The sequence below is a fragment of the Dreissena polymorpha genome, chromosome 1 (assembly GCF_020536995.1).
Source record: "Dreissena polymorpha isolate Duluth1 chromosome 1, UMN_Dpol_1.0, whole genome shotgun sequence".
In the NCBI taxonomy this organism is placed as follows: Eukaryota; Metazoa; Mollusca; class Bivalvia; order Myida; family Dreissenidae; genus Dreissena; species Dreissena polymorpha.
In genome coordinates this window covers 54,653,923-54,680,906 of record NC_068355.1, presented here as the reverse complement: position 1 = coordinate 54,680,906, position 26,984 = coordinate 54,653,923, and the positions used below count along the sequence as shown (strand labels likewise).

The window sequence follows — 26,984 nt, the reverse complement described above, 5'->3', positions numbered from 1 at the left end:
TAAAATGATCAATCTACTTGCGTTATTTATAGTGTGTATATCGTTATGTCACCTATTTTCGTGATGTATTTTCGATTTCACATCGCGAAATTTTATTACCGAATATTCTGAAAATATGAACTTTTTTCAAGTAATGTAATATACCAGTCGTGATATTTGAATCAATATAAACTAATAATTGTAAAAAAATACGGTATTTAAGACGTTTCTTTTTTCGTCATTCGTGGTTGACGGTCCCTTAAATTTTAATAAGTTTAACGGTTTAAAAATATTTAGGTAAAAATTATATCAAAATAGATAACAACAATAAGTGCATGATCTAAAATATACTAATGCACATAATGCAAAAGGGTAGCAATTACTGAATATGAGAACACAGACTTTACCAGACTTTAACAGACACATACTTTAAAAGCTCTGGCGCTGACTATCTTCCGAATATAAAGGGGCGCACACAAACTGTTTTGATGTCGAGATTTAAGTGTAAAACAGTTCTATCTCCCAAGCCTTATCATTTGAGATACAATTGTTGCATACTGAACACACAGTATACATCGTGTACAGCACACTCTAGTATCCCTTTTCACGCCATATACTTATCAAAAATGGAAAGTCAATGGAATTACCTATTAATGTAAATGTGATTAATGTTTGTAGATTTCACGTTTTCTATTTCGAAGCTTAAAAAGGTCAGCTAAGGTGAAAAGCTAGGTTAAACCAGGGACCTATACAAACAAACGTCCAAGAATACACATTTGACTATGAGTTTTCTTATGAAAGATGTGTGTTTTAATTATTTTTCACTTCAAAAATTAAAATGTTTTCATAGAGAGGGTCGATACTACGAACACACATGCTAGATGTGTCGATATTGACTGCTATTTTTTATACTCAACAAGTCAGTGAAAGGTAGTGGGTCCATGCCCGGTCATCAGTCTAAAGAAATTTAACTGGACCTACTGTACTGCATACTTTTTAAGATCTCGTCTTTCGTGCATATAGTTCAACTTTAAGGTTTTCTAGCACTTAAATTATGATAGCCATTACTTTTTTTATGTGTATCTGTTAACCCAAACCAAAATTTTGCAAATAACAATTTGCAACACATAAACAACTAGTTTTGTTATAAATTTAAAGCTCGTGCTTCGCATTCACACCAAAGTTTGAAGCCGGCAAATTGAATGGTGATCCATAACCTATCGTTACGGCAAATATTACATCTAAGGATATTTAATAGTAACATGTAGGAAAAGATATACATTGTAGCTATTTACATAATCATTAAAGAAAAATCGTAAGTAAAACTCATAACAATAAACTTTTATTTATGATACAATTTGGAAAGACGTTAACGCATTAAGTTTCGCGCGTTAATCTTCATAGTTTGCATAATTAAATGATATTATGAAAGTAAATATGATTTCGGACAAAATATTTCGGCAATTGGTTGTGATTTACTTTTAGTTTGCATTTAGAATAAACATTTAATTCAATGAATATGATTGACCGACTTGTTTTTGTGTACGTAACAATGCGCAAATAACAATTCATCATATATGTTGCGAAATGTTACGTTTTTTTCTGTTTTAATAAATTAAAAAGCAGATTTCATGAAAAATCAGACAAATCTGACAGTAATTTCACTATCAGACAAATAAGGTATTGAAAATGTGCATGAAACAAGCATTAACGTCTTGAAGGTTGAATTAAAGCATGCAACAATCTACTTTCATTAGACAATACTTTTGACACATTTCTCAGAGGTTTAATGGAGTCTGCCAAGAGAAATTGGAGATTGAGTCAATGCCAATTGTAACGACACACAGGGCCTTTCCCAGGCCTTTTTAGCACATTGAATCTTGCAGTCTGACTAAAATTAGTGTTGCATTGTTTTGCAATAAAAACTTCTAGCCAAACAAGTAATTTTAAATCCATCTAAAGGGTTTTTTTTGGCCCGATTTTATAGCTGATATTCGGCTATGTTCCCAATCCCAAAAAGAATACTTTTTTTCCCAAAATGTGGCAAAAAATTCCCAATTTTCAAAAAAAAACAAAAAACATTTGTTTTTAGAAAGTAGTGTCTAATGTGTATTTTATCTCAATTTTAATTCAATTGCATCTAGCAAAGTATTATATGATTTTGTTCTTTTAATTTGAATGATTATAAAGAGTCATATCAAATTTAGTATTTCCCTAATCAGTGGACTTTTCGTGTGAAAAAAAAGGTTAGTGAATAGGGCTGTAACAAATACACCAGATTACGAATACGATACGTATCACGAATACAGGGTGGCGAATACGAATATATATTGGCGAATATGAATTTCAATGAACAAAAATAATACTGACAACTTGACATGACATTATATAGTATGAAACTATGAGTATTTGTAAATTTGATTAATTTAGTATCATTGCATACTGAAAATATGAAATATAACACTTTGAAATAACAAAACAGGACTAGAACTACTTAAACTTTGAACACAGTTTTGTAAACATGACTAGTAGTGTCAACATTATCAATAGCATTCCCTTTGCTAGGCTCCATGTTTGTTGATAAGTTGCACAATCATTGTCGTAAAGATAAACAAAAAAGAAATTCCATCTGCTAATCCTTTGTATGTTTGAGCATCAAATCACTCGTATTTACCTAAATAATCATTAAACAACCATAGAAAGATTTTTCAATTCAATGTCGTAAATATTCAACCGGTGCATACATTTGAATATAGGGGTTAATTGTATGGATCTTCATTTGTAAGGTAAGATAAGATGATTAAACTTTCAATTTCGAAACCACATTGTTTGTATTCGTAAAATATTCGGTTCGGGAGGTGGCGAATAACGAATACAATTCATCCACAGCCGTATTTGAGTAATTCGAATATTCGAATGAATCGTTACAGCCCTACTAGTGAATTTATTTTCTTAATTTCATGAAAATGCCGATAAAATTCCCAATTCCAAAGCCATGGGCTATCTTCCCAAAAAGTGGAGAAAAAACCCTGATCTTCTATAATCATAAATTAATTTAGCAATGTGAATATACACAACTTGCATGACCCAGTTGACAATGATCATGCAGTCTTTATGAATGAAATCTCCAGTTGTAAAGACACACCTCCGCATTGGACCAATGAAATCACTCGTGTGATTAAAATGTCAGTTAGTGGAAATGTATGTAAACAAAGGTTTCAAACGGCGCTGGACAGTTAGTCTTGATGCATAATGTAACCACAAGAACGGTTATAATGTTTTTTCATACGTTTTATTGAATTATGGTATCAAGGTACATGAACTTTGTAGGGAAGATGCCCTTTACTCCGTGAAGATTTCAGTCTTAAAGACTGCATGATCATTGTCAACTGGGGCATGCGAGATGTGTATCTTGTTATTTCTTACAAGTTGACCCAGCATTTGTAAAAATATTGCAAGACATAATACATTTCCAGAAAGGAAATTCATTTCTGCGTTGAATAAGACCGAGATCGTGAAAATCGCTGCACAATTGATGAAGATATGGCTGTTCAAAGCGATGCACCCCGTTTTGGGGTGATTTTGAGTTGCATACCTTGTTATATATATATTTGATAGTGAATTTTTTTTTTCAAAATTATGTCATGCTCCGTGAGGTAATCACAACTTATCCGATCAATACGCTTACCCCTCTAATAGAATAATATGGCAGGTAATGAAAGGCGTATTCAACCGATGCAAACACCCCCCAGGAGATTTTTTACAGCTCTGTTTTTTTCCAGCCTAAGTTACGGCTCGACAAGCGAACAATTTTCATTTTTATACGAAGTTTAGATATTATTTTTGGTGGGGAATTTTTCCAATATTGGGGAAAATTTTGGTCAAATTAGGGGAACAAAAGTGGTTATTCGGTTGGGGAAGAGGCCGATATTCGGCTTCTTCAAAGAAAGTTTTTTTGGCCCTGACTGGAAGATTGTCTTAATTTTATTATAATTTTATTTTACATAATAAATGCTATTTGTGTGCTTAAAGCAGATTTACATTTGTTTACCGGTAATATATTTTGTTTTGAGTGTCATTATAACGTAAGAACCAATTTTCTCCTTTGTGAAAAATAGCTAAAATCCATAGGTTTCAATGGGCCCAGAATCATTTTAAGATGTAAGAAAATTAAAAATTCTCATTTTTGACATAAGCATTTTTTCAAAGTACCATTCACGAAACATGTTAATGGTATTTAGAAACACAATTTTTGTGTCTTGAGTTGTTAGAAAATTGACCCTGCATAATAATATGGTTTTCTATAACAAACAATAGAAGCAATTCAATTATACTTTGTCAACTAAATTTGATTATGTGTTATTTCTGTCTTGATTAGGTCTATTAAGACTGGAGCCTATCTTAGTCAGACTTAATGTCTTTCTAGAAGGCATATATAGTTGATATGTTCAGCTTAATTTTATTGAATGCTTAAAAAATTACTATTTGATGATTTCAGGAATCAAAATGGATGAAGGTTGTGGTGGAGCAAGGCCTAAAAACCTTTACAACCTTGAGAAAAACAGGAAGACCAAGGATGGAAATCCTACAGAATCCAGTTCCTCCATTAAACTTTCAGAAACACGTTCATCAAATAAAAACAGCCACAATGACAAACATAAATGTAATGCTAAACATGTTAATGTAAAAAACACAAGTTCTAATGATAAGAGTTCTTTATCTAAGGGTAGTTCACATGATATAGTTAAGGCCAAAGAACAAGAATATCTTACTGCCAAAGAACGGTGGAAAAAATCGGGGCTTGCCCTACGTCGTTACATAGCTGAAAAGTTAGGTTTTAAAAATGAAAAGAAGATCAAAGTCCCAGTTTCGGAAGGTGATACAGAAGCATCAAATAGAGAAGTAGTGCCCAGTAAATCATCCAACGAAAAGTCACAGCCGTTTTCCACAGCCAGTATATCTGATAGTCATCTTTACAAGAAACCACTTCCGCTAACTGAGATGTCTCGATCCAAATCTTTTCTTGAGAAAATTGGTTTTAGACAAGATAAAAGAACTGTAGATAATGCAAAGCATAAAGCTAATAACAATAAGGATTTTGAACTTGAAGACATGGAAAACAGCTCATGTTGTATGGACCTAAGCACATGGTCTGAGGGAAGTTATGGCTTTGGGAGGCAAGATTGCAGCGATATCCAATCTAGTTGTGATGGATTTGTAAAGTCAAGTGGTGCGAAAGCTAAAGTAAAAACTGATGGGACCCAATGCAGTGGAACAAGTACAAAGAAAGGTTTAAAACTGAACAGTAGTAAGAAAGAAAAGACTGAGAAAATAAAAAATACAACAAAGAAGAGAAAAGAAAAGACCCAAGCAAAATGCACATTTGACTTTGTCTCTGAAGGAAATCTTGCTGGTGGTGAATTTATTTATGGTATGTTAACGACACTTTGAGATAATATTTGATAAATTTTTTATTCTAAATCATTATTTGATCACTTAAAAAATAAACTTTGGGCTTCCTTGTTGACAATTGTATTGTTATACCCACCATCAAATATTCCAAGTTAGTCTGATGTACATGTGGTAAAGATGGTCAGTCAGTGGATCACAGTCTCTCTTGAGTTAAAATGTATTCTAAAAGTCTGCATTTATCTCCAAATTTCATGAAAATATTTATTGGCTAAATACATGTATTTAGGCTCTGGAATAGACATGTTGAGCCATTTCTGTTCTTCAATTCCATTAGTTTAAATCAAATTCAACTTAAATGATGATGGCTGTAGAGGGTGCATAACTGTTTTACAAATGATTTTTTCTACAGTTCTATAAATTATTAAGATTCTCAAGCATACGTAGTGGTTCCAAACTTAAAATATAGATGTTTTCCTTTATTCTGTACATACATGTAGATATGTTTTTGTGTTCTTGTTCTTTCAGATCCTGTACGAGATGAAATCATTTGCCGTAAAATAGAACGAGACAGTCCACCTTCGCCACCTGATATAGGTAATTCTGGCCCTGTACTTATAAACATTGAATACATGCGTGTATGAATTCTTTAATTCATGAACAATGACTGCGCAAGAAAGAAATATTGTCTATCATTGTCCCATGCAAGAATTTGTTCTCTACCATTAATTAAAACAAGTTCTGGTCTGAAATTGCTTGACAGTCAAAAACATTTCTTGTTTTAGTTTTAACATTTTTGGTAAATTTGTTTTTAACAAAAAATATCTTTATTATCCCCACACTTTTCGGAAAAAAGAGGGGATATTGTGGTTATCTCCATCTTATGTCCGTCATGGCCACTATCTCCTACACTATAAGCACTAAAACCTTGAAACTTACACACATGGTAGCTATGAGCATATGTGCGACCCTGCACTATTTAGAGTTTTGATCTGACCCCTGGGTCAAAAGTTATGGGGGTCGGGGTGGGGCCGGGTCAGAGATTTTCACTCAATTTTTAGCTCCGCTGTTTTCGGAGAAAACCCGAGGTATTGTCATAGCCAGATCGTCGTGTCCGATGTCCGTGTCAAGGTTTGTTAAGGTTTTGAACATTCGCTCTAAAATAAAAGTGCTTCAAACTACAACTTTGAAACTTCATATGTAGATGCACCTTGATGAGTTCTACATGCCACACCCATTTTTGGGTCACTAGGTCAAAGGTCAAGGTCACTGTGACCTCTAAAAAAAAAAAATCTGTCAAGCTTTCATTTATTCAAAACTGCACCCGCAGCCGAGCGTGGCACCTGTTATGCGGTGCTCTTGTTTTATGTTATTTTACATTCACTTCTTCATTTCTACACAGATTTACTTCAAATTGATACTGAACCTCTCTTATGACAATACCATCAATCTCAACTATGCATGGCCCCATTACCAACCTGCCCACATAGACCACACCCACCCAAAATTGCCTTTTACTATAATTTCTTCATTTCTACACCGATTCACTTTCAATTGATACTGAACTTCTCTTATGACAATACGGTCAATCTTATGCATGGCCCCATTACCAACCCTGGGGCGCCTCGCCAACATAGGCCACATCCACCCAAAATTGCCTTTTACTATAACTTCTTCATTTCTACACCGATTCACTTTCAATTGATACTGAACTTCTCTTATGACAATACGGTCAATCTCAACTATGCATTGCCCCATAACTAACCCTGGGGCGCCCCGCCAACATAGGCCACACCCACCCAAAATTGCCTTTTACTATAACTTCTTCATTTCTATACCGATTCAGGGATTTAAACTAACTTCTTACTATTGGTTACCCGCATGAGCAACCATCTTTAGTATTTTGGATGCCCAGATAAAGAATAACGAGCCCAGAAATATGTACATGTGTATATTATACATTCTTTTAATAAAATAATAGATAATTAAATAAAATTGCTGTCATTACACATGTTCAATGCATGATGTATTATTATGAGCCTGAATTGAATCATGTCCTTTTCCTAAATAATGAATGTTATTTAACTAGTATTGATCCATGGTGGTCAATTGTTATTCAATTTTTATTGAACTGAATTGTTTTAAGCTTTAAAAAACCAAGTTGCCCAGCCGGACTACCAACTTTTGAAATTGAGTTGCCCAGGCCAAAATCTACTTGCCCCGAGCTCACGGGAAACCACTTATTTCCATCCCTGCGATTCACTTCTCATTGATACTGAACTTCTCTTATGACAATACAGTCAATCTCAACTATGCATGGTCCCATTACTAACCCTGGGGCGCCCCGCCCACATAGGCCACACCCATCCAAAATTGCCTTTTACTAGAATTCCTTTATTTCTAATTGATGCTGAACTTCTCTTATTTCAATACACAATACTGTCAATCTCAACTACATGCATGCATGGCCCCATTACCAACCCTAGGGCGCCCCCCCCCCCCCCCCCCACATAGGCCACACCCACCCAAAATTGCCTTTTACTATAACTTCTTCATTTCTACACTGATTACTTCTAATTGATACTGAACTTCTCTTATGACAATACGGTCAATCTCAGCTATGCATGGCCACATTACCAACCCTGGGGCGCCCCTGGGTCAAACATGCCTTGCCATTTCTAGTTGTTTATGACTAGAATTGCTCTAACAGTTGTCATTAAATAACTTTGATTTGTTAAAGGGACCTTTTCGCAAATTTGGGCATGTTTTGAAGTTTGTCATTAAATGCGTTATATTTATAAATGTAAACATAAGATCTTAAAGCTCAAGTAAAAGATAGGAATAAAATTAAAGAGAGAAAAAAAAGTAACCTTCAATTGGGCTCAAACCACTGACTCCTGGAGTAAAAGTCTTAGACCACTCTGCCATCTATGATTATACAATGAATGATGTATTTTATACTGTATATAACAAATCCTCGTTTCGCATTGCAAAGCTTTATAATTCACAGGTTTTTAAAATAGTCAAAAGATGCATTTAATGGATATTATAGAGCATGGTTAACGTTCAGTATGAATGTTTCCTCACAAATATCATAACTACAACGCAAATTCTGAACTATATTTGTAATTATTTTGCAATTTACCAAAACGTGAAAAGGTCCCTTTAAGAAACATTGACAACATGTTGCTGAACATTATCTCATTTGTGACTTGCTATATTTATTATATTCAAACCTTAACATTATCCTTGTCCAAATCAAACTATGGATATGAAAATTACAGTATGTTTGTGAAGTCTGAAAATGTTACGTAAGTAAATGATATAAATTTTCAGTATTTTTGTATGTATTTTAATGCTTTAAAGAATTTTGAGTTATGAAAGCCTTTTAAGAGAATGGTATGTTTACTTGGGAAAATATATGCCAAGTAGTTTGGTGAAATTGGTGTCTAGAAAAGAATAGCAGTGGTTCGCTCTTTACATGCCATTTGAAAGATTTCTACACAGAATTGAGTAAAAAAAAAAAGGCCACTAAACTTTGATTTGTATTTCAGGGTCGCAGAATGGTGCTAGGTCTAGTCAGCGACACATGAGCAGTGCAATGTCAAACGCTGTGGCAGGATTGCAGTATGCAATTCCTTATCTGCCTGAACGTTTTCGTAGATTGGGTACTACCAGTGAGACACATGATACCAATACAGAACTTAGTGCTCCTCCAGAAAGTGCCACTAGATTAGATCTACATACTAAGGCAGAATCAGTAAATAGTAGAAATATTACAAAAACTAATAAAAAACCTGTTCCTGAAAGGAGGGATTATGTAGTTAGGGATAATGTAGATAAAACTGCAGCAAAAGACAATAATCTTCCAGTTAAGACTCATAGGCAAAACAATAAGCATAAAAAAGAAAGTGAAGATGAAGAACATTGGAAAAAGAGGCTAGAAAGCTGGGCCAATGCAGGTGCTTCTGTAAATGAAGTTAGGAGTGATGATAATGAATTAAATGGACGCTTGTTTGCATTGTCAAGCATCAGAGATGAGAAAAGTGATGATGCACTGTTTGAAAACGAATATGCTGGACAGCAGGCCTTTGAGTCTTCGTTAGAAGATCCATTCCATGTTCGAGAGAGAAATAGGAACAACAGTATAGACCTTTGTACTGGATTGTTAGACTTAGTCAATGATATAGACCAGCCTTTGGCAGATCCCGGAGGTTCAAACTCCGGTGCAAACGTTTGTCAAAGGGCATTTGATAGGCGATTTCTTAATAATTCTAGTCATTCTTCTGTCTCCAACCATCGCCTTTGTTCGAGTTGTATGAGAGGCATCTGTTTGTGTCATGACGGATGTTTCGTTCCATGTGGAGAGGACGGACTGGAGTGTAGAAGCTCGGACGATGACTTGGACCAGAAATATGTTGAGCAGATCCTCGAGAGGTCTAGGCATAGAAGCAGTGGCGACTCGTTTGAGTTGTCATTTAGGAACAATCTGTCTTCACCTTTGGAAGAGCCAAGTAGCAAAAGCAGGGATTCGTCTGATCGACCTAAGTGTGCATTTGAGGTAATATACATGTCGTTGGGCAGTTGTCAGCAGTCCTCAAAGTGTGCATTTAAGGCAATTATACTGGAAGCTAATAGACAAGGGCAGGTGGAATGTATGGATTTAATTGGAAGTAAAAAAAGCTGTCAAAATTCAGTCTTTAAAAAGCAAAGAGAAACATGCATCCAAGTTCTTGCAACCATATTTCCACGGTCCATAGTAGTACAGAAAAATCAAATGAATACCGACCAATATGTATGCATAATGCATTAATTATTATAAATTAATGACTTTGAAAAAGAGCATGATAATTGTCATGAATTAGTCCTGTAAGAATTATCTGCATACATGACATGACACTCTGTATACAGCAAATGGATAAAGATAAAGTTTAAAGTATGTGTAGTAAAAAATTTATTGATTAAGGACTAAGGTCTAAGAGTTGCTGGTATTTAACATTGAGAATAGTGATAATACAGGACTTATAAGAATCTCTTCTAAGAAAAAGCAGGAAGCATTTCCGAGCTCTTTTTTATCATGCTTGTCACAGTCTCCTTCAATCGGAATTCAGAGCTATGAATAAAATATAAAGCAGAAAGGCTTTGCTATAACCAGGGTTGGCATATTGACCGGTCAATTGAGTATTGACTGGGCCGGCGGTCAATACCCGGTTAAAACCGGGTCAATACTGGGCATTACTGGTCATTATTGGTCAATTCTGGTCGATTGAAAATTGTAGAATTTAAACATCACAAGGAAGACTTTAAGCTATTCTATATTAAATCAATCATTATTCTGTAATTGATAAACTTTTGTTGAGTTTTTTTTATTGTTAAAAAAATCTTTAAAGCTGTAAAAAATTACTTCTTTATTATTTATGGAAATGGCCACAAATGCATAAGAACTAAGGCAATATCTTTATCTCAGTGTATCACAACTGTGACTAAAGTATTATTACTATTTTAGTTACCATAGTATTGCACTGATCTATTTATAAATCTATTTGATAAGCAGATGGACAAACAGAACTGTTTTTTTTTAGGGTCATAAATCTGGCCCCTTAGCCTTAATTGGTAATAAAATGCATGCAGTGTTATGTCTCTGATATTGACAACAAAGCAAATCTGCCCTTAGGCTATTTCATTTCACTCACACAAAAGGAGATAACTTGCTATTAATTTAATAGCTACTTCTAACTTGTCTCCTTTCTGTATTAAGAGGTTGTTTTTTCCTTTCATATTTAATAGTTCAATTGGTCTTCAAATGAATAAGCCATCAAAGTTCTTGTTTTTGCCAACAAATAATGTTTTCTAATTGTGGGTCTACTCTAGACTCTTCTTTTCAATTATTTTTTTCTTTTAATAATTATTTCTTATAATGTTTTTTATTTTTATATCAATGGAAAATAAAATCACTATTTTGTTTAAAAAGTACTTAAAGAAACGTAGACAAGAATACATGACAAGTAAGGGTTGTGTTAAAAAGGTGCAATTTAAGGCCCTATTATTAGTGTTGGGTGCCCCAACCTGTTAGGTGAGAAGACTTTGGGGACAGTGGGCATGAGGAATAAGTAATACACAGTAATTGACAGGTTCTTGTTGAATCAAGCTCATAATTATCTGAACATTTATTATTTATTAGAATTGAAAAAAAGTTCAATTGACTAGAAAAATCTAATTGACTAACTTTGACTAATTTGCAAAATTTTGAGAGATTGGCCTACAAATTGCATGAATAGGTATAAAATAGTGGGTATTAATAGCTTAAGACATTATTGGCAACATGTCTGTTAAATTTATATTATCAATATTGTTTAATTAAGCATGGAATATTAATCAAATTGGGGTTAAAGTTCAATCAACCAGTATTGAACAGTAATGACCACTTCAGGAGTATTGACCGGGGCAGTTTTAACCGGTAAAAAACGCCGATTAAAACCGGGGTGGTTGATTGGTGCCAACCCTGGCTATAACTTTTAGGTTAGCAATTTGCCATCAGCAATCTGTATGCCAATTGATTGATTCAATATAATCATTAATAAAATGTTCAGTAGTATGAATTCCTATGTATTTCCCTTGGTAAAACGATTGAACTGGGATTTTGAAATTAAATGTTCTGATGTGCTCATTCCAACAGTTTGATGGATGGCACATTCCAACATTCAATTGAAGCTGAAGTAAGGTTCATAATCAAAAACAGGATGCTTCTTAACGACTGCTGTTATTGCAGTATTGCATGTCATATATTGTATTGATATTCCAACTTATCCGTTTACCACTTAGATACGTATTTTGACGACTTTCTTTCTAGATTCAAATTTAAAAGGCTTCTTTTCAAGCCTTAAATACTGGTAAGCAGCAAACAGCATAAAATCTGGACAGACTGCGAGTTACTCGCAGGCTGTTCTGGTTTTATGCTGTTTGCATATAGCTATTTTCTCTTTGCTTCTGAGTGGGAAAGTGATAAACAAATATTTATTTTAACAGGACGTCAGCTCACCAGGATCAGGTTTTTCATCATTGGATTCGAGCCTGGACGCCGATGATGAATTTGAGTGCGAGTGTGAGCACTGTCAGATGATGCGTTCTTCCCACAACCATTACACTGAACAGCTTGCCTTGACCCAGCCACTTAGCCTTGACCTATCGGAAAGGTCACAGGGGGGTTATGCCTCGGCCGGTCATGATTCCGGGCTACATTTCTCGTTTGGCGATCCGAACATGAATTCTCGATCTGGGGACAGTAGTTTTGATTCGTTGAGGTAAATATAATTGGAATATGCCAGTAATTGAATCAAAGGATAGTTTGTTAAAAAAATGTATTTGGTATCAACTAGTATTGAATATGTTATCTTTTTAATAATTCTCATGTTTATATCATGCATCCAGGTCAAATGTTTTACTGAAAGTTCTTTTGGAGAGAATTGGCAAGATAAAAATTTGTTCATATGTCTATAATTAGATTAACCACTTAATAATTCTTTTATACATAGTAGGCATCCTGGTAAAATGTTTTCATTAGAGTTCTTGTGTAGAGTATTTGCCAGATTAACCCTTTGCATGCTGGGAAATTTGTCGTCTGCTAAAATGTCGTCTGCTGAATTTCTAAAATTATTATTTTCTTTGATTTTTTTCAAAGAATACTATCAGAATAGCAAACAGTTTGGATCCTGATGAGATGCCACGTTCTGTGGCATTTCATCTGGATCCAAACTGTTTGCAAAAGGCCTTCAAAATTCGGTTCCCGCACTGAAAGGGTTAAAATTTGTTTCATATCGTTATAATAACATTCACTACTGAGCATTTGTGCAGCTTTATTGACTTTAGAAAAACGTGTTTTAGGCGAGATAAATTGAATGGTGAATACATTGAGCTGTTTCTATAGTCATAACATTATAATGAGAATCCTTTCATTATTTTGTAAAAAATGGCCCTTTCGTTACTAAAAGATATTTGGTCTTTAAGCCGAAGGATGTTTTTGGATGACTACGACTACCTGCTCATGGAGAGACCAGAGAGTGAACTAGACTGGCATTGGCTCACTATTGACAACACACCCCTCTCTGTCATGCTAGAGGTTAGTTACCACACAGTCTGGTCTGAGCTAAACAGATTCACAGGCTGGGCTGGACTGTTTCTGGCTGCATATGACATTTTACTCATTTTCACATGATGAGGCTTATATTTCTTACCTTTCAAGGAGCTTTCTCTCATTATCCTCTTATATAACATCAAGCAAGGTAGTTCTTCTACCAAGGCAATTAACAGGTTGAAACTAAATAAATAGGATAAAGCAACAATGAGATATTTTTATGGCCTTATTCTGCTCCTTCCAAACCCTTATTCTGCACCTGCTCCTTCCAAACCCTTATTCTGCATCTAATCCACCCAAACCCTTATTCTGCACCTGCTCCTCCCAAACCCCTATTCTGCATCTGCTGCTCCCAAACCCTTATTCTGTATCCGCCTCCTCCCAAACCCATATTCTGCATCTGCTCCTCCCAAACCCTTTTTAGCTCACCTGATTGCTCAGGTGAGCTTTTGTGACCGGTCTTTGTCCGTTGTCTGTCCGTCCGTCCACATTTGTTTGTAAACACTCTAGAAGCCACATTTATCGTCCGATCTTCATGAAACTTGGTCAGATGCTTCGTCCCAATCAAATCTCGTTCGTGTTCGAAACTGGGTCGTGCCGGGTCAAAAACTAGGTCACTAGGTCAAAAAAAAGAAAAAACTTGTAAACACTGTAGAAGTCACATTTCATGCCCAATCTTCATGTAACTTTGTCAAAATGTTTGTCTTAATGATATGTTGCCTGGTTGAGTTTAAAAGTGGTTCTGGTGTGTTGAAAAACATTGCCGCCAGTGGGTGGGGCAGTTTTCCTTATTTGGCTATAGAGATGCCTTGTAAACACTCTAGAGGCCACATTTTTTGTCCGATCTTCATGAAACTTGGTCAGAAGATTTGTCCCAATAATATCTCGATGGAGTTGGAAACTGGGTCATGCTGGGTCAAAAACTAGGTCACTAAGTCAAAAAAAAGAAAAACCTTGTAAACACTGTAGAAGAGCCCAATCTTCATGTAACTTTGTCAAAATGTTTGTCTTAATGATATGTTGGTTATGTTAAAAAGTGGTTCTGGTCGGTTGAAAAACATGGCCACCAGTGGGCGGGGCAGTTTTCCTTATTTGGTTATAGAGAAACCTTGTAAACACACTATAAGTCACAATGTTTGCCCAATCATCATGAAAGTTGGACAAAACATTGGTTTTATTGATATCTCGGACGAGTTCAAAAATGGTCCAGATTGGTGAAAAACATGGCAGACAGTGGGCGGGGCATTTTTCTCTATTTGTATACAGTGAAAACATGTTAACACTCTAGAAGTCACAATTTTGGCCCAATTTTCATGAAATTTGGTCAGAACATTTGTTTCCTTGATTCAAGAGTTGAGTCAAAAAATGGTACTGGTCAGTTGAATAACATGGCTGCCGGGGGGGGGGGGGGGGGGGCAGTTTTCTTATATTTATGTAGTAAAAAAAGCTTGTGAACACTCTAGAAGTCACATTTGTTTGCCCAATCATCATGGAACTTGGTGAAATGATTGGTTTTGTATATATCTCAGATAAGTTTGCAAATGGTCCCGATCGGTAAAAAAACATGGCCGCCAGGGAGGGGGGCAGTTTTCCCTATGTGACTAGAGAGAAACCTTGTGATCGAACACTATAGAAGTCTCATTTTTTGCCTAATCATCGTGAAACTTAGTCAATACATTGGTTTTATTGATTTCTCGGACAAGTTGGAAAATGGCTCAGATCGGTGAAACACACTTTTTAGCTCACCTGATTGCTCAGGTGAGGTTTTAGAATTGGTCTTTGTCCGTTCTTCCACATTTGGTTTGTAAACACTCTAGCATTCACACTTCTCAAGCATTCTTTTTGAAAATTGCTGAAAGATCTGTCAAGTTTAATAATAGGCAAATTCACATAATTAATGCCATATTATTATTGCCCTTAGATTGTCCAAATTTTCATTATATTATACAAAATCCTTGTAAACACTCTAGAGGTCAATTTTTTTTCAGATTTTATGAATCTTGGTCAAAATATTTATTTTTGTAAGCAAAGTTTTATGTTTGGTAAGGGGGGTCAACTTAAAATATAGGTCACCAGGTAAAATCTTACAAAAACGAAAACACTCCATACGCCAGAGTTTTGGTTCAATAATGATGAAACTTGACCAGGATGTTTGTCTGGACAATATCTAGGTCAAGTTTGACGTTTGATAAAGATTAAATGAACCGACTCCTCTCAGGTAAGCGAACTAGGGCCATCTTGGCCCTCTTGTTTTGCATCTGCTCCTCCCAAACCCTTATTCTGCATCTTCTCCTCCCAAACCCTTATTCTGCATCTTCCCAAACCCTTATTCTTCATCTGCTCCTCCCAAACCCTTATTCTGCATCTGCTCTTCCCAAACCCTTATTCTGCATCTGCTCCTCCCAAACCCTTATTCTGTATCTGCTCTTCCCAAACCCTTACTCTGCATCTGCTCCTCCCAAACCCTTATTCTGCATCTGCTCCTCCCAAACCCTTTTTTTGCATCTGCTCCCCCAAAACCCTTATTCTACATCATTCTGTCCTGGCTCAGAGTGAGGTTTGGCACACCTTCTAGTAAGATTTCATCCCCAAATTGTGTTACATTGGACCATTTGTACGTCTCTAAGCCCAGCATTAACCTTTTTTAACCGTGTTATTGTGTCTGGGGTGAAACAATATTTACCTTCACTTGAGTCATTATTTTATTGGCAAAATGTTCGCTTTAGTTCACCATGAAACTGGTTTAAACCCCTAATTCTTTGCAGTGACTCTTCCAATGTGTCAAACTCAGCTTTAATTATTTTTAGCTATTGTGGTCACTCAGTCTCTTGTTGTGGGTATGGGTCATCAACTTTTAGCTGTTATCGTACTAGAGGCCACTTTTTGTCCAATTTTAACGAAACTTGGTCAGAATAGTAATTATGACAAAATCTCTAGTTTTAATGTAGGTCACCTGTGTGATGGAAAACTATGTCACCAGTTCAAGTCTTAGAAAACATTGTTTCACTATGGAGGCCCATTTGTGACTCAATCTTAAACTTGGCCAACATGTTTATCTCTACTGTACTCTACTCTAGCTAGAAGTATCATCAGGAATTTTTACCAGTGAAGGAATAAAACAGTTTTTTTTTTATAGGAACATTCTTTACCACCATTTGTACTTATTTCCTTACTCTGAATTTGAGGGTTTGATGCCTTTAGTAAGCAGGAGTACCATTAAAGTGGTCTGTAGACTTTCATTTGGACGTGTATTTTTTACAAAAAGGTTGTGATATTTGTTGTAATTAAGTTTGAATATGTATTTCAGAGGAAAAAAACCCATTTTAACTATCTGCCATTAGTAATATTTTACATATTTAAGCACACTTTTCCAATTTTTCAAGGGCAATTATTTTTGTAAAATTATTGTTAGCAAAATGAAGAGAGGTAATTCAACATATTTAGTTAAATTGAGATTTGCTAGTTATATACAGAGCTCCAGATAAGGATTTAGTCTAAAGGGTATTTCACCCCCTGATATTATTGTCAATGCGTATTTTACTCCTTTGTTTCAGCCATAAAGGGTTAGGAATATTTAGGGGTATTTTCCATTTCCATAGAAAACGGAAAAAGTAAAAGGCGTGTTTAATCTAGAAATAGTATTATTATTTGTTATTTAAATTTTCAAATGCAAACAGAATATATTTAAAAAGACAATATGAACAGACTTTCTTTAAAAATATTCCCGCAAGTTGCTTAAAACGTCCCTTTTCGATCCACAAACATGATGGGCCGCCATTTTTATTACAAACTTATTTTGATTGACTTACTTTTGATTCAAAGGTTACCTTACACTAAAAACTTAACTGGATTATTGTTAAACCGGTTACGCACTTTAATCGATTTAAAATACGTACCAAGATTTGTAAAGCGTTTTGTTACGTACTGGGCCGATTTTTAATGCGTTTTTTTATTTTTTCAATGCGTAAATACGCAGATACGCCTCTTATCTAGAGCTCTGGTTATATATGTATAAAACTTTAATCCAAAGCTGTAATAAAAGAGTTGAGAAATGAACTAAAACAACAATGAAGATTAATTAGATTAACAAAATCTAAAAATATATATTTTTTAAATGATATACAAATATAAGATGACTAAATTTTCTAACAATTTACAACAATAAATATAATACTTGATACAAATCCAATAAATATTATTTAGTTTCCTGTGTATTCAACTTCTGCATGTGTTGAAAGAAGCAAAAAATATGGAATATTATAAACTGATACAAACTGATGAATTGCAGAAAACGATTGAATTAGTAACTAAACTCCTACCTAAGTAACATATTAGATTTACAAAAGTTTGGACGAATGTTGCATTATATCTGCAAGTTCCAGCTATTTATTATACCCCCATTACCATTGGTAATGGGGGCTATATAGGAGTCACTTTGTCGGTCTGTCTGTAGGTCGGTCGGTCTGTCTGTCGATCTGTCCCGAAACTTCATCCGATCTTCACCAAACTTGGTCACAAGTTGTATCTAGATTATGTCTAGGTAAACTTTGAATATGGGTCATGCCGGGTCAAAAACTAGGTCACGGGGTCACTTATTGTGTTTTAAACCGAAAGTTTGTTCGGACCAATACTTTGTTATTTATCATTAGATTTTAAATTTACTTGGTACATTTGTTCACCATCATCGGACGGTGTGTCGTGTGAAAAAAGTATGTTGATATCTCCAAGGTAAAGGACACACTTGGAGTTCAATGGTCAAATTCATGTCCGTGGCCATAACTTTTATCATTTATTGTGAAATTTTAAAATCATTTGGCAAATTTGTTCACCATCATTAGACGGTATGTCGCGCGAAAGAATTACGTCAATATCTCGCGGTCAAGGTCACACTTTGAGTTCAAAGGTAAAAAATGGCCATAAATGAGCTTGTCCGGGCCATAACTATGTCGTTCATTGTGAGATTTTAAAATCATATGGCACATTTGTTCACCATCATTGGACAGTGTGTTGAGCAAAAGAATTACATCGATATCTCCAAGGTCAAGGTCACACTTTGAGTTCGAAGGTCAAAAAAGGCCATTAATGAGCTTGTCCAGGCCATAACTATGTCATTCGTTGTGAGATTTTAAAATCATTTGGCATATTTGTTGACCATAATTGGACGATGTGTTGCGCAAAAGAATTACTTCAATATATCCAAGGTCAAGGTCACACTTTGAGTTCAAAGGTCAAAAATGGCCATAAATGAGCTTGTCCGGGCCATAACTATGTTGTTCATTGTGAGATTTTAAAATAATTGACACGTTTGTTCACCATTATTTGAGTGTGTGTCGTGCGAAAGAATTACGTCGATATCTCCAAGGTCAAGGTCACACTTTGAGTTCAAAAGTAAAAAAATGGCCATAAATGAGCTTGTCCGGGCCATAACTATGTCAATATTTGTGAGATTTTAAACTCTGTACATTAATTTTGTTCACAGTTATTGGACGGCATGTCATGCGATAGAATTCAAGAGTTCAAAGGTTGAAATGGCCATAAATGATAATGGCATTATAATTCTAAAAAATTGCCATAAATTTGATTCTCTTGTTTTGTGAAGACAGAATGCAAAATAGTCTGTGTCAAAGCGGCATGTCAGGGTATACGTCACGTCTGTGACAAATCTCTAGTTTTTTTACTGAAATATTTGTATAGTTTTTTGTGGTCCTGTTATTTGTGTACAGTGAGGGGGGGGGGGGACTGCAATGCTCTGAAAACCCACCAGTCTGGTATTGTGACCAACCAAACTCATATGCCCCTGAGACGGGATTGAACTCTAGTCGCCAAACTGAGAAGTGCATGTACCAACCACTCAGACTAATGTTTCGCTGCTAACTGGACAGCCGAGAATATTATTTATATACAAGTATAAAGATGTACGTTCTTGGACCACTATGGAGACTGATTTAATCTTTTCTATCATTAAGATCATATAATAAAAGCATGTGCTGCTTTCATACCTTGAGTTGATGTTATGTCTTGCTATCCCTTATACAGGACGTGATCCAACAGATGCTCTCGGTGCAGCCTGACTTGCTGAGTGAACAGGCTGCCCCGCCAGCCTCAAGCTCTGTCATTGACAGCCTGCCAACCATCTGCCTCACTCAGGAGCTCATAGGTAATGTACACATTGACAGCCTGTCCACCATCTATCTCACTCAGGAGCTCAAAGGTAATGTACACATTGACATCCTGTCCACCATCTATCTTACTCAGGAGCTCGTAGGTAATGTACACATTGACAGCTTGTCCACCATCTGCCTCACTCAGGAGCTCATAATTATGTAATGTACACATTGACAGCCTGTCCCCCATCTATCTCACTCAGGAGCTCATAGGTAATGTACACATTGATAGTCTGCCCACCATCTGCCTCACTCAGGAGCTCATAGGTAATGTACACATTGACAGCCTGACAACCATCTATCTTACTCAGGAGCTCATAGGTAATGTACACATTGATAGTCTGCCCACCATCTGCCTCACTCAGAAGCTCATAGGTAATGTACACATTGACAGCCTGCCCACCATCTGCCTCACTCAGGAGCTCATAGGTAATGTACACATTGACAGCCTGCCCACCATCTATTTCACTCAAGAGCTCATAGGTAATGTATACATTGACAGCCTGGACACCATCTGCCTCACTCAGGAGCTCATAGGTAATGTACTCATACATTCATGTGAAGTTGGGATAAGACAGCAAGCTAAGGATAAATTGGGATTAACATCAATGCCTTATAAAACTGTTTTGTCTGTCTTATGCTCTCCAAAAATTTCGGGAAGCATTTAGTTGCCAGTTTGTCCTTCCTTCTGTCACACTTTTGTTACAGTTTCTCATAGCGCCTTCAATATTTTACCGATCTCTTACATATTTGGAATCTAGGTACTTTGCATGGACCTCTACCTTTTGATGAGGTTTGAGGTCACTGGGGTCAAGGTCAATCATCGAGGCTAATAATATATTTTTTCGTCACACTTTCGTTACAGTTTCTCATAGCGCCTTCAATATTTTACCGATCTCGTACATATTTGGCACGTAGGTACCTTGCATGGACCTCTACCTTTTGATCAAGTTTGTGGTCAAATAACTTTAACACTATTAAAGATAATTAACTCAGACTTGGAATACTTCTTTATGGCAACAAGACAATTGTTTAGGTCAAGGTGCATAACTCTGTCAGCATTGTTTTAAGAGTTATGCCTTTTTTTAACTAAGAAAATTGAAAGAAAGTTTTGTGTTTTGGTCCACTTTACTCCTAAAGTATCGTAGTTATTGCTTTCAGACTTGAAACACTTGCTAACTATCATAAGGGGACTGTGCAGGCAAAGTTATGTAACTCTGACTGGCATTTTGACAAAATTATGGCCCCTTTTATACTTAGAAAATTGAGAATTTTGTTATGTTTTGTGTTTGGTCCACTTTACTCCTAAAGTATCATAGCTATTGCTTTCAGACTTTAAACACTTCCTAACTATCATAAAGAGACTGTACAGGACAAGTTGCATAACTCTGGTTTGGGTTTTGACGAAATTATGGCCCTTTTTATGTCCCCCACTATAGTAGTGGGGGACATATTGTTTTTGCCCTGTCTGTCTGTTGGTCTGTCTGTCTGTTTGCGCCAACTTTAACATTTTGCAATAACTTTTGCTATATTGAAGATAGCAACTTCATATTTGGCATGCATGTGTATCTCATGAAGCTGCACATTTTGAGTGGTGAAAGGTCAAGGTCAAGGTCATCCTTCAAGGTGAGAGGTCAAATATATGTGGCCAAAATCGCTCATTTTATGAATACTTTTGCAATATTAAAGATAGCAACTTGATATTTGGCATGCATGTGTATCTCATGGAGCTGCACATTTTGAGTGGTGAAAGGTCAAGGTCAAGGTCATCCTTCAAGGTCAGAGGTCAATTATATGTGGCCAAAATCGCTCATTTTATGAATACTTTTGCAATATTGAAGATAGCAACTTGATATTTGGCATGCATGTGCATCTCATGGAGCTGCTCATTTTGAGTGGTGAAAGGTCAAGGTCAAGGTCATCCTTCAAGGTCAGAGGTCAAATATATGTGGCCCAAATCGCTTATTTTATGAATACTTTTGCAATATTGAAGATAGCAACTTGATATTTGGCATGCATGTGTATCTCATGGAGCTGCACATTTTGAGTGGTGAAAGGTCAAGGTCAAGGTCATCCTTCACAAGGTCAAGGTCATCCTACAATGTCAAACATCATATAGGGGGACATTGTGTTTCTTAAACACATCTTGTTGACTTAGTAACTTTGAATATTTTGTTAAATTTTGTATTTAGATCCACTTTACTTCTAAAGTATCAAAGCTATTGCTTTCAAACTTCAATTACTCTCTTACTTTAATGAGGGAACTGTACCTGGCAAGTTGAATTTGACTTTGACCTTTGAATGACCTTGACTCTCAAGGTCAAATTATTATATTTTGCTCAAATTGTCATAACTTCTTTATTTATGATCAGATTTGATTAATACTTTGACAAAACAACACTTACCTGACATTCCACAATGGACTCTACACAAACGTTCTCCCACACACCCCAAAAAATAAAAATTATAATTTGTTTTCCCTTTTTTCCTTATTTTTGAAAGATATCTCATAAATGACCACATCCCTACATTATTCCTTCTCTTCACCCTCACCCCCCACCCACCCAAAAAGAATTTGAAATATTTATTTTTATTATTTTATTTTTGACAGATCGTCCAACCATACCACCCAAGCTATTGCTATCAAACTTTGTTTTATGTCTTTACAAAATTTATGTTTAATAGATTGTGGAAAATATACATGAACTCAGAATCGTCTATAATGTACACACCACTTCTTTAAAACATAAGCAATCAATGTGTTTCAATTATGGTCCTCTTCCAGTTAGAATATGACTATATTACCCTGACCTTAAAGAATATGAAAAATTTTCCCATGATGGCTTATGTTATACTGTCAAGCACTTGAAAAGTCGAGCGCGTTGTCTTCTGACAGCTCTTATTTATATTTTCAGGTTGTTTCATTCCAATAATTGTCCAGGCATTGTTTGTCTTAGATTATTAAAATGACATTTTTAAATGATTTTTATCTTTTTGTGCAAGATAAATGGAACCAATGATTGGATTAGAATGAAATTTTATATGCAGAATCACTAACAGGTTTGAAATAAGCATATTTCGTGTCATTACACTCCAATGGGCTGTCTATAAGTTATTGCCCCTTGAAAAATAATTTGTTTCCACACAAGCAAAACTTTCTGAACTGAGCACTGCATTTTGGAGCATTCATCGGATTCACTGATATTCTTGTATGCTTTTCATCAAGGATACATTATAGGAAACTTCTGTGTTCAAAGTTTGTATTTTCATTCTGATTTGTATTTAATTCTTTTAAAAATAACTTATTACTAAAAAAAATTACTTACTACAGTACTTATTGGGATTTTTTTAGTTTTCTGTTGGATGATACTAAAACTAGTCTTATTTTCCTGTAATTTTTGTGTTCCTTTTGTTACACCTTATTTTCTATCAAATATTCATATATAATGCATTTTTGTATAAATATATACCAACTAATTCTTGCTTTATCAATTGTTATGTTAGTAAGATGAATTTAAAAATTAATGGTTCAGAAATGAATGTGGATTTTTTTTAGGGTCAATAACTTCAAATGTATGAGATTCTTAAATGTTCGCAAATTTTTTCTTAAACATTGATTTTGTATGCAGAGAACCATAATTGTAGGAAATATGTGAAAAAAGAACAAAAATCAGAAAATCATATTTCAATTCTTATATCTTAAGCTATATCTTGATCTGCCAACCCTGACTATGGTAAGAAACTATTCACAATGTGATTTCTTGTTTTGGACTGGATAATATGAGTCGCGTTCTGAGAAAACTGGGCATAATGCATGTGCATAAAGTGTTGTCCCAGATTAGCCTGTGCAGTCCACACAGGCTAATCAGGGACAGCACTTTACGCCTAAACTTGATTTTCGGTAAGGAGGCACATCCTTGAAACTAAAAATACCATAAAAGCGGAAAGTGTAGTCCCTGATTAGCCTGTGCTGACCGCACAGGCTAATCTGTGACTACACTTTACGCACATGCATTAAGCCCAGTTTTCTCAGAACGCGGCTCATATGCGACTTTGTTTTTTTTTTACAGAGCAGCACCAGTGCTGTGCCATCTGCCTGTGTCCCTGTGAGCTTGAGGAGCTGATGACCCAGTTACTATGCCAACACATCTTCCATCCGCTATGTATCCAGGCATGGCTCTGCAAGGTATGGTGGAGTGTAGCCTTGCAGTCTGGCTGCACTATTATCCTATGTAAGATACAGGTCTTTGTTTTAACCCCTTTATTTAAGCTTTTAGAATCCTTTTTGCTGGTTATGATCAGTACTTAGTGGCCATAAAGATCCAAGGATTGCTTTCAGGTGGTGATTGAACCTGGTTGCTAGGTAGACATAATAATTCAATAAGAAACTGTGACCTTGCAATATACTAGTGCATCTTCCTTGGTATCTTGTATAGTTAACATGAATCATATCATGCAAAATTTGGGTTGATGTCATGTTCAGCCAGCCCAGCTTCAGACCAGCCTGGGGATTTGCGTAGTCTGAATTAGAGCTACTCTATCCACTAATGAGACCAGAGACCTTTTGCATGCAGTCTGGTAAAAAAATTAGCTGGCCGGATATGGCATAAAAACCCATTTTCACATGACATGGCTCTCACAAGTATTGCAATAAGAGCAAAGCTTTTCCCCATCTATGTGTTCAGAGCAGGTTGTGCTAGGTACGGTTTATACAATCTTTCATTTTCATTGTGATATTTGTCAGCTTACTTCAAAATAGTATAAAATACTTGTACAAATAATTACCATTACAAAATGTAATTGAATTACAAACATTATCTATAAGCAATTTAAAAGATATTAATTATTATAATTAATTTCCATTTTACCTGTACATAATTTCTCGATATATATCATGTCTTGATGTATTGTTTTTACAGTCTGGAACCTGCCCTGTGTGCCGTGGTAAGGTTGGTGCGCCCGATCAGTCGTGAAAGTGTCATAAGAAATGTTTACAAAAGCTGAAAAGTGAAAGATTGTTCAAGAAACTCCAGTTTTATTCAAAGAATATTGTGTTATTTACTGTTTACCAATGGGGTTTATAGACCAATGTTTCTAAGGCAATGATATGATTAATATAATTGTGATGCTTAAAATGACATTGTAGTTGTTGTTGTTGCTGTTTTATGTAAGATACACGATATGTGATTCTTGTTTATTCAAGTTTTTGTTGTTAAATTGTTGCTACTATTTTTTTCTAAAAAATGCTTTAGGTACTATTTTTCTGAAATAACAGAAAAAGCTTAATGATATGACTTTAATATTTTGTGAAATTGAGTAATTATTGTACATTTTGATCACTATTATTAACCATTTTAGTGCCAACATTTCAAATTTAAATGTTACATAATGTTACATATTTGAATAGAGTATTAAATGTTCATCTACATAAATTGTGTTATGGTGTTACAACATCTTATATATAATTTAATGGATGAACATTTGTCTGTTATTCATTCAAATACCTACCTAAACTTGCATTTTCCTGAAACAATCTTTTGAATTGTTGTTTTGACCTGTTTGTTTTTACTTACAATGTACTGTAAATATAATAGGGCATCTGTGATGTAGGCCAGTAGAAGGCAGTGCTGAATATTGTTCTTAGCATTTATTGTTTTGCTATACATGTTGAATCATGTTTTAATTCTTATTTTCTTTGCTATAAATAAAATTAAGCTAATTAAGTCATAAGCTGTTGTGTTGTTATATATTAATACTTTTTATCAAGGTACAATAAACATTGGCCTTGCTGTGATTGCCAGAGTATGTTTGTTTTTATGCCCCCTTCTTCGAAGAAGAGGGGGAATATTGTTTATGGCCTGTCTGTCATTCTGTCCCAAAACTTTAACCTTGGTTAAAATTTGATAACTTTTGCATATTGAAGATAGCAACTTCATATTTGGCATGCATGTGTGTCTGATGGAGCTGCCCATTTTAAGTGGTGAAAGGTAAAGGTCATCCTTCAAGGTCAAAAGTAAAAAAATACAATCCAAGGGAAGTAATAAGCTTTAAAAGGGAAATAATTTCTAAACCTGCCAAATGATATATTACTTTTTTTCAAAGCGGCGCAATAGGGGGCATTGTGTTTCTGACAAACACATCTCTTGTTGTTTATTTAGATTTTTTCACAATCTTCATCAGTATATCAGTCATATAATTGTGTTCAAGCTTTTCTCCGGAGTGAAATGGTTTACCGTTACTAAATGCATGTTCTAATGCTTGTTACTGACAGCTGCCCTACTTGACTCAGAGGTATGGGGACAATGATGATGTGGGGGATATGAAGATCTGGGATTGATGGTTTCAGGAATTAGTCAACTTGCATTTTATACAGTGGTTGTATTATGGGAACAGCCCAGTGGGTAGACTTTTAAGACTGACTGGGCGTTACTTTGTCAAGCATGAATGGATTTCAACATCTCAACATCTGTCAAAACCATAGTTCAAGGTCAACTGTTGGAATCGACGCCCAACACTTAAGTTTAAACATATTTATTCATTTTGTAATCATACAATTCAATACATTGTTGCAAAGTAAGAAATTCATGGATTAGAAAACAAGCGTAAAGCTTATATTAATTCTTTTCCATGATGGTGTTGACTCATATATGTTTAGCATTTAGGCGGCCACAAGAACATGGATGTGCTCACATAATTGTTAGGATTGTGATTGGATCGGGTTCAAGTTAAAACGGAATCATGGTAGTGTGGATATACTTCATACAAACGAAATGGATAGTTAATTAAGAAGGTACTGAGGCGTAGTGTAACAGAGGCCTCAGCGTCCACAGCAGCATCGTTCTACGAGTCAAATCGTTTAGTTGCTCCAATAAACTGCTGGATACGAAGAAATAATATAGTGTTTTCCTGATAGATTAAATGTTCATCACCATTAAGAAGGTAATTTACAGTTGTTGCGCGTGGGAGATTAGTAAAACAATGTTGTCGTATGTGCTGATACCTTGGGCAGTGAAGCAAGAAGTGAGACGGAGTTTCAATGGCACCACATTTGCAATCCCGTGAAGAAGTAATGTTTCTACGATGGAGATCGTAGTTCAAGGAGCTACAGCCAAGTCGCAGACGAGTATGATAGATTTGTAATCTTCTATCACCAATGTTGAATAGTGGACACGACTTTGTTGGACATTGCGTGCTTTTTCTCTTAAATTCAAGAAGTGAATTGGAGTTTTTGACCTAAGGAGAAAGATTGTTCCATTGGTGTATTGGAGTATTTGCGTAAACTGGAGGTATGCCATTTTGGG

At 35.5% G+C, this 26,984-nt stretch overlaps 1 protein-coding gene across 1 annotated transcript; it reads left to right on the top strand.

Moving 5' to 3' along the window:
• The first annotated feature begins 1,210 nt into the window (after window positions 1-1,210).
• Window positions 1,211-25,413, top strand: LOC127881540 (uncharacterized). The gene is made up of 9 exons (XM_052429471.1): window positions 1,211-1,294; window positions 4,478-5,410; window positions 5,917-5,985; window positions 8,943-9,949; window positions 12,415-12,689; window positions 13,393-13,504; window positions 19,556-19,676; window positions 23,754-23,869; window positions 24,603-25,413. Exons 2-9 carry the CDS (start codon window positions 4,486-4,488, stop codon window positions 24,654-24,656), a joined length of 2,679 nt encoding a protein of 892 aa, XP_052285431.1. The 5' UTR covers window positions 1,211-1,294; window positions 4,478-4,485; the 3' UTR covers window positions 24,657-25,413.
• The last annotated feature ends 1,571 nt before the right edge of the window (window positions 25,414-26,984 follow it).